The following is a 10,035-nucleotide window of genomic DNA, read 5'->3' as shown; positions in this document are numbered from 1 at the left end:
GGTGTTCTAGCTCCAGATAACGGTACATTCATCATTCCGATGTTGATGGACCCATTGTTTGCACCTCCGTTTGTTTGATTTCCAGCCATGATGGTATTCTTACTTGAAATGAATAATATTTTAATTCTCCTTTTCCCACAAACGGCACCAAATGTTGTCGAGTGAATGTCGCAACACCAATTTTATATGATATTATTAAAAACAGAAAGAAATCTATATGAAGAACAAGTGCGAGTATTCAACCTAGAGTGGCGAGTACTCAAACTAGGAATGAGAAATGATTAACAGAAAACTGGAAATAACAATGAGACAAAGGATTATAGTGGTTCACTCAGATCACGGTCTGCTTAGTCCACTGTAGCAAGAGTTTCGTAGGTGCCATTTCACGGTGGATCACCCCTTTATATACAAAGCAGGTGTCCGATCAGTTATACAAAGATTGCATTCATTGTCAATCCGTTTTTACACATTGAATTATAATAATTAAACTAAACAACGTTAACATTAATAAATGAACGGCAGTTACTAAGTTCATCAACGTATGCGTCTTCCGAATCTGCGAGTTGACTGTTCATATTCCGATGTTAAACTCGCAGGTTTATCATTATGTTTAGGATGTCTGCATCCTTGGATAGTCGCCTTTTGTGGACATCACATGACGAGCTGATAGAACCTAGACATACGAGTCTATATTTGTTTATCAAGGCTGTAGTGTTCTTAGGACCAACTCGCATTTATAGAAAGTCGGTCTCCTGGTTTATACACGGACATGGGGAGGATACTCGCACATAATTCGATATATGCGAGCTACTCTCTTGTCTCGAATGCGATCAGACTTTGGTCATGCTCGCTACCTCTCGCTGATTCTATCTTAAGCGAGGTTTGTAACTTTGAGGAGTCCCTCATGGACATCTCAGCTTTCATTGGAAATCTAAGTATACGTGTCCTCTAAACAAGGGTCTGGTCTCGAGTTTCTAGGTGAGAGAAATCTCACTATAACAACGGGTAGGGTTAGGTTCTAATGCGTTCAAGCTTCTAATCTTTCTACTCCTTTTTAGATCACGGTTGGGATTAGAGATATTAGATTCTAGTTTTAATTAAAATTCACTCATAGAATCTGAACCTGTCTTCCCCACCTAAAAAATTTACCTCAAGTGATTAAATGACCTAAAGTATAAATTGTAAGTCATGGTGTCTTGTCTTTTGACATGCAAAGTTTGTATTGATTTTGAGTGCTCTATTTTTTTTCTTCTTTTGGTTCTTTGGCAGTGGTACCATGGCACCAGACATGGCTGAAGCTTTAGCCATTAAAAAGGTGTTAAGTTGGATCAAGGATCATGAATGGCATAATGTTGAACTCGAGTCTGATTGTCTCTCAATTGTCCAAGCTTTTCGAAGTAACATCACCATAGTTTCGCCTCTTGGGGGAGTGGTGGTGATGGACTATCGATAATTCAAGGAGCATTCCATCGTTCATGTACATGGCATATATGTAACAATGTATTCAAACGTGTTTGTGATCCTCATTTCAAAACAAGCTTCAAAAGGCTAATGTACAAATACATGTCCGAAGAAGAATTTGAGATGGAATGGAAAAATCTAATGGACGAATACGATCTACATGGAAGTGAGTGGTGCGTAAACAGTTATAATGAAACGCACACATGGGGAGAGGCATTTGTAAGGGATCATTTTTGTGGTGGAATGAGAACTACACAGAGGAATGAGTCAATGAACTCAGCCTTGAAGAAATTCCTTGAAGCTTGTTATATCCTATCCGAGAATTTATCTCATGCATTGAATTGGCTTGCATGAAGTTGCAACACACAGAAGCTCAGAAAACCTTCATAAGCAAGTTCGCCACTACTCAATTGCCGCCGTTCACAGATCCGGTGAGGCCCTACTACAAAAATGCAGCTAAAATATACACTCAAGACATTTACTATAAAGTTGTCGAACAAATAAAGGATGAGCGTGCATATGTAGTTTTTATCCCAGAAGACTTTGGGGATCACCTCCTTCTTAGCCTTAATAGGTTTCAACATGGGAAAATACGCTACAAGGTTCGGTAATACAAGATTAACAACCACTTCAGTTGTGATTGTTTATTGTTTGAGACTGACGGTTATCCATGCAAGCATATATGGGCATGCATGAAATACTTGAACATAATGCTTCTACCCCCCTCGTTGATTTTCAAGCGTTGGACAAATGATGTGAAGCTTACAACGCTAACCACAAGCAATGAAGTTGGTTCCACTGAACAAGACGAGCTCATACAAATGGTAAGGTATGGCTCCCTTAATTCGGACACTAACTTGTTGAACTTTTATGCTTCGAAACTAGACAACTCTTTTGCATATGTAAAAAATGAGATAGCACGCCTCACTGCATACTGTAAGAATGCTTTCGATCAAACCTCATCAAACCAAGATGGACAAGCGTCAGAATCATCTCGTGGACATCAAGACAATCCAAACATTGTGAGGGATCCGATAAATGTGAAAACCAAAGGCATGGGAAATTAACAATGTAATATATATTCCTGACATATGAACACAACCATTTAACAATTTGTTTTGAATTTTGGTTTTGCTTAATAAAACTTTATAATAAAAAAAGGATGAAAACAATAGAAAATTATGAGTGACAATTCTTGTTATTGTGTCATTTATAGGTTAACTGTTTAATTAGTCAACCTTAATCCGATCTACTATACTATAAAAAATCTTATGTTTAGTCACAAATCACAATAAAATTTGTGCCTAAAAGTAAAATAGTTGTGGCTAATTACAAATTATTATTCTTATGTTGTGACTTAAAAATTTGTGGCTAAAAATATTAGTCATAAAAATCACAAATTGTTGTGCCTAAATGTATTTTAATTAGTGACAATACTTATTGTGACTAAAACTAAATTAGTGACAACTTTTGTCTAAATACTATATTTTAGTCACAAGTAACTTTTTGTTGTGATTAAAAATCACATTTGGTCAAAAGAAAATTATATTGTGACTAAAAAATTGTCACTAAAAATAACTATTTTTTGTAGTGATGTTTAGAGTTTTAACACATTAAGGATTCGTTTGGAACATCGTATTATAGGTCGTATTGTATTGTATTGTATTATATTGAATTGGATTATACATCATATTTTAATATAATACTATATTAAACTTTAATTTATATTAAAATATTATATATTTAGGTGTCCATATAAAAATTAAAACCACATATAGTTTTACATAAAAATATTACATAAAATATAATTTAATATAATAAAATACGATACCATACGACCTAATACGGCGTTGAAACGAGCCGTAGCTGTATTCATATGTATCGATTAAACTTATCCTATATATATATGCAGTTGATGGATATAGCCGTAGCTGTATTCATATGTATCGATTAAACTTATCCTATATATATATATGCAGTTGATGGATATAATTAGTATCACATATTTTGTTTTTAAATATATATGTGTTTATTAATTTGTTTCATTTATTTGAATAATAAACTGAATAAAATTATATAATTAAATAATTTATCATAAAATATCAATACAAATAATAATCTTCTTAATATCAAGTGTGTACAAGTTATCATATGTAGGGAATTTTCTTTCTACTCTAAATATATTTTTTTTTTTAAAAAAAAATATATTTTTTGTATTTAGTTGTAAATTAATAATTTTAATCATGAAATTCTTAAAATAAAGGTCTTAATTCCTGTCAACTTCATTTCACACAAATTGACCCTAATTCATCTAAAAAAATTATTGTGTCATTGGATTTTATTTAAATTTTCACTTCTATCTGTCATTTTATATTAGGTCTCAGCTGTCATGACGTCCTGAAATTAATTGCCACAAAAATAAAATAAATTACCTTTAAAGTTTTGTAATAAATTTTTATTTTAATATTTTGTCTTTCTCAATTCTTATTATTAATAATTTTTTGAGTAAATGATTTTGTTTAATTTATAATAACACCTTTTTAAAATATATATTTGATGCGCATGATGATATATGTGATGCATGCATACACACATTTATACATCATATATTAGTGTAGTATTGACAGTATATATAATTAGTGTAGTTTCTTTTTTCTGAAAAAGTATAATTAGTGTAGTTGGCAGTTGCTTTCTTTCTTTTATTGAACCGAAGTTGCTTTTTATATATATGACGAATTTGATCATTTAATAAATCACTTCCCAATAAAAAGAAAAACAATGTATACATATACGATACAGCTCACAAATACAATTAAATAAAATAATTATAAACTACTCTAGGCTAATTCAAGTTATAAACTACTCTAGGCTAATTCAAGTATGTATGTGTTGAAGGTTCTGCTGGTTCAAGTTCTAAATTATATATTGTAATATATAAATATTTAAATTAAAAAATATTAGTTATAGAAAAGAAAATTATCCTTAAATTTCCATCATATGAGAGAGATGCCATAATACGTAACGACGTATATATCTACACCATTATATCATCATTAATATTTGATTTTATTTATTTCATTACATTTTGAAACTTAAAGGGTATTATATATTTCGATGTATATATCCTTTGCTAATTATACTCGATGCTACCTAGCAATGGGTTTGATTTTTCTAAAGGGACATACATGCCTCTGTACCATAAACAAACATTTTTTAAAAAGAAAAATATATCTTTTGCGTATCAACGTTTGTCAAGCGAAAGAAAAAGTATATATATAGAAAGACCAAATAATTACAAAGCGTGAGAATTAGGCAACAATAATAGTACTATGTATAGTAATTATATATGAAGCTGTTGATGATGGGGCTTTTGTTGTTTTGTGCACATATAGACAAAAATTCATAATTTTTTCACATAATAAATTTATATACATGGGTTTTTTTTCTTACCAATTGATCACTAGTTATAATTGAATTATACAATATATAACCACTTCAGGCTAACTGGCCATAAAAAGTTGAGTTTGAATTCAGAGGAGAAAACAAAATTTAATGTGAAAACAAACTCCTTACTAAGCAACCGAATATTAAGGTTTATATCAGCCTTATTATATGTTTATATATTAAAAATGCCTATTTAACAGCAATTCTTGGTTTAACAGAATATACTTAAAAATAAAAGAATATTCTATTAAATTTAACGATTAGGTTTAATCTCCCGTTAACAAATAAACCCAATAATTAAACTAAAAAATTAAACAATCTTTTAAATATTAATAATCTCTTTTTAAATTAAAAAAAAAGCCACATATCTCTAACAAACCTATTTTCACCTCCCTGAATTCGATTTTTCCACATATCTCTCTGAATTCGATTTGGCCGCACTCGCTTCTGATCTCGATCTCAAGGAACGCCAGATGATGATCCAAGGTGCTGCTGCTAGCTCCGGAGATTTCTTCTCTGAAGAGTCACATAACGTCTCTTTGGACGGTGATTTCAGTATTCAGGTTCAATTTCTATGACACCATTCATTCCTTTTATTTTCTTTCCTTAATTGGTTTGACTTCCCATTTTTGTTTAACTTGAGTTTTCAAAACCCAATAATTACTTTCTATATTTGCTTGCTTGCTTAGTGGGAAAGGATGCAAAATGAAATAGAACGAAGAAAAGGAAAAAAAAAACGAAATGATTTATTGTTTATTTTAGCAAAGAAAATCTGTGTATATTTATTAAAAAATGGAGTGAAAGGATATTATTTTACCCTCATTTGGAATTTTTTCTTAGTTGGTCTTCAATTACTATAAATAAGTTATCTTTACTGAAATTACGATTGTGGAAAACTTGAGTCTTTGGTTCATATGGCTGCTGGCTGTGTTTAGAGTAATGGTCCTTTTTTGTTTGTGTATATTTATGAGAGGGCGGGCGTCCCCACACACACACATATGTATACATATAAGGGCTGGTAGGTCTTAGGCTTATTTCTTGACTTGTCACTATGGATAATGAAGAGTAAAAATCATCATAGCAGATATACCACTGTCATTTACCTACTTTTTAGCTTTATAAATGGAAATGTTCATATAATAAATATAAACTTACATTACGTTAAAAAAAAAACTAAATAAAATAATCTACTACTCCAATAATAAATTTATTTACAATTTTATAATTACACTAATATTATTTTTAATACATTATTAAATAATATTTTAAATATAAATATTTAATTTTTTCAAACAAAAAATTTGTAATCTTTAAAAATAAAATATATTCAAAATCTTAAAAAGAACAAAATCTTAAATAAAACTAGCAATACGTGGCTCGGCACGTACATTTACCTAGTATAAATATATATATATATGATTTTTTTGACTTCATCTATCTCTCTCTCCTGTTTACATTATAGCTTAATTTCCCTTCATCTATATATATCTCTCTCTCTCCCTCCTGTTTACATTATAGTTTAATTTCCCTTCATCTATATATATCTCTCTCTCTCCCTCCTGTTTACATTATAGTTTAATTTCCCTTCATCTATATATATCTCTCTCTCTCCCTCCTGTTTATATTATAGTTTAATTTCCCTTCATCTATATATATCTCTCTCTCTCCCTCCTGTTTACATTATAGTTTAATTTCCCTTCATCTATCTCTCTCTCTCTCTCTCTCTCTCTCTCTCTCTCTCTCTCTCTCTCTCTCTCTCTCTCTCTCTCTCTCTCTCTCTCTCTCCTGTTTACATTATAGCTTTTTTTTCACTTCGTCTGCGCTCTCTCTCTGATCTAAGAACTGAAGATATACAGCCATTCACTTCCATCCCCCTCGTCTCTTCTCTCTCTCTCGGCAACCAAACGAACACATGGATATGGCTACACTCACAGTTGTCTTCGGTGTCTTAGGTAACATCGTATCTTTCGTGGCATTCCTTGCTCCAATGTAAGAAAATCGCTTTACTATATTTATAATTTTATAGATGCAGAAGATTATTATTAGTATTAATATATTTAAATTTAAATTATGTTTATTTCAGACCAACATTTTACAAGATTTATAAAAATAAATCAGCAGAAGGGTTTCAATCACTGCCATATCTCATAGCATTGCTAAGTTCAATGTTATGGATGTACTATGCATTGATTCATGAAGGTGTTGTGCTGCTCATTACTATTAACTCATTTGGCTGTGTCATTGAGACCATCTACATTAGTTTGTTTATCTTTTACGCTCCCAAAAAATTTAAGGTATTCATCTACTATTAATATTTTTAATTAATATTTTATTTTAACAATATTGAGTTCAGAGGATATAATATTTTTTGCTAATAATTACAGTGAAGATTAATAATTACAGTCAAAGCTCCTTTGTTTTAATTTTTCTTTTTTATTTTGTTAATAATTAATAAAATATTTATTAATTAAATATAATTGATTAATGCAGATTCAAACTGTGAAGATTCTTCTGTTACTGAATGTTTTCGGTTATGGGCTAATGATTTTATTGACTACTCTCCTTACTAAAGGAGAGAGACGACGCCTAGTAGTTGGATTGATTTGTCTCGCGTTTAATATTGGTGTATTTGCTGCACCTTTTTCTACCATGGTACTTCTTATATATACTTAATATATGAATATAACATATATATATATATCTATTCAACTTATGTATAATATATTTATTAATTATTAATTATTTTAATATAATATATATGCAGAGACAAGTTATCAAAACTAGGAGCGTAGAGTTCATGCCATTTTTGTTATCATTTTTCATCACACTAGGGGCAATCATGTGGTTCTTTTATGGTTTTTTAGCCAAAGACTTTTATATAGCTGTAAGTATACCCTTTTTTTTTATATATAAAAATAATAATATTTGTTATTAATTTGGCTGATCATTTATTAATATATTTGTTTTTTGTCTTATATTATACACAGCTTCCAAATATATTGGGATTTTTTCTTGGCATTGGTCAAATGATACTTTACTTCATGTACAAGAATGCCACAAGTGTAATAGTGGTTCACGAGGATCAACCAGAACTAGAGCTAGTATAACTTTATGGCCAATCCTTGGAACAAATAATGTTAGATATATATATATAAATAAATATTTATATAAATATACTAGACATAAAAATAGGGGTATTTTAATTAGATAATTTCTGAGAAAGTTTTCATACTTTTTTTTTTCTTTTATTTTTCTTTTTTTTTTTGGAAAAAGGTATAGTTGTTAGGATCTTACTTAAAAGATGTGTTTGTTTATTTTGAATGGAAAATTGAAACCACGTCATTTCACATTTGCTTTCCAAATTATCCCTATAAATATAATTGTGAATAGTAGTGTAAATTTGTGTTTATAATTTTTTCTTTTAATAAATTATATTTTATGTATTTTAATTGTTGAAATAGACCATATTTAATATGATTTGATTAAATAATTATTGAGAATACAACTCCCTATTATTTAAGATTAGTTACCGTTAACCTTAATAAAAATAAAACTTAGATGTAATTTTTTGTATTGAAAAAAGTGATGCAATTCTTTCACTAAATAAAAAAAATCATTATAAAAAAAATGTTAATTCATCAAAAATCAAACTATCTTTCGAATAGTATTCTACATCTCATGTATGATATGGGCTATAATATAATACAAAATTAACCTCACTCAAACTTGTCAAAACCAAAATAGAAATGCACACCGTGGTGGTTAGAATAAACACTAATTAACTTTTAAAATATGTATAGTGTTTCTATAAATATAATTTTAATTGGTAACTTATGCCAAGAACCCAATATATATATAAAAAATCAAAAATTTTGAAACATATCCACCATTATATTGAGCACAAAGATCATAAATAATAAAGCTGGTTTGCATATAAAATATGTTCTCTCATACATTCTCCACCCAGATGAGATTACAAATACATTGCATTTGAGAATTATAAAAATAGAAAACAACAAAAGCAGCCAATGATATTGATATACGTATAAGTTATATATCTATTTGGAATGCCTTCCATTTTGATGAGAGTTGCATCCTAAACAAGAAAATAATTTTTGTCAATTAAGGAAATCATGCTAAACTTGAAACTTTGCAAGCTAAGGGAAGTTGGTCCCTGCCAAATTTATAAACTTTGTAATCTCTTGTAGTATATGGAGAATGAAAATCTTTGAAGGGTGAAATTATAGATGAATGAAGACTTGTAATTATTCAATTGACATCAAAAACTGAAATCGCTTCATCTGAATCTTCACCTTTGGAAATAGATAGTTGCAAGCATAATAAAGATTGCAAAACAATATTCATTAACGAAGTTGCTTAAAAAGGGGTACAACAAGCACCACAATAATTGTGCTAAATAAATGGCATGTATTGGATTGGACTCTTGTGTTACATCTAATATAATAAATAAATAAATAATAATACAGTCAAAATCACACATCATAAGGCACCAACGGTAAAATATTAAAAAATAGTTAGATTTCCCCTATCAATATTTGTGAGGCTATAGCACAAATTTGTTCTAACAGACAAACTGATTTCAATGAATACTATTATAGACTAATATTCAAAACACATATTTCATAATTTTGAAAAAATGATATAGTTTACAATCATTCAACAATTTCAAGAATTCATGGATTTGAGCTTTGAAAGTACAAAATCTGTTTTTAAAATGGAAGTTTTATTAAATCCCTTTATCCTAAAATCTTGAACATTAATCCATGAAGAATCATCATATGGATGACATTGATTACAAAGTGATCAAATACTAAATTAAAATAGCCTATTGTAGTTTTCTTAAAGTATATATGTTACTATGATGACACATAATTAAAACATTAATGAAATCAGAGAATCTTCATAAAAAATTAGAGAACTCTAAAAGTAAAGAGAATACCTCACCACCATTGATGCCTGCTTCAGAGAATGTCTCAAAGTAATTGCATGCTCAAAATAAGGTGTACAATGGCCAGTAATAGTATATCACTTCTAATCATTTCAACACCTCCTTAATAATAGTATTGTTTAAACAATTATTGCACCCAAACTCATTAAATTCATGGCAAA

At 29.5% G+C, this 10,035-nt stretch overlaps 1 protein-coding gene across 1 annotated transcript; it reads left to right on the top strand.

Annotated features, from left to right (window-relative positions):
* The first annotated feature begins 6,411 nt into the window (after nucleotides 1-6,411).
* Nucleotides 6,412-8,651, top strand: LOC115708220 (bidirectional sugar transporter SWEET14-like). The gene is made up of 5 exons (XM_030636437.2): nucleotides 6,412-6,894; nucleotides 6,989-7,199; nucleotides 7,396-7,557; nucleotides 7,670-7,789; nucleotides 7,893-8,651. Exons 1-5 carry the CDS (start codon nucleotides 6,818-6,820, stop codon nucleotides 8,010-8,012), a joined length of 690 nt encoding a protein of 229 aa, XP_030492297.1. The 5' UTR covers nucleotides 6,412-6,817; the 3' UTR covers nucleotides 8,013-8,651.
* The last annotated feature ends 1,384 nt before the right edge of the window (nucleotides 8,652-10,035 follow it).

This window comes from Cannabis sativa, chromosome 1, assembly GCF_029168945.1.
Source record: "Cannabis sativa cultivar Pink pepper isolate KNU-18-1 chromosome 1, ASM2916894v1, whole genome shotgun sequence".
NCBI lineage: Eukaryota > Viridiplantae > Streptophyta > Magnoliopsida > Rosales > Cannabaceae > Cannabis > Cannabis sativa.
Note: the sequence above shows the minus strand (reverse complement) of the source record. Positions and strands in the feature narration are given on the sequence as shown.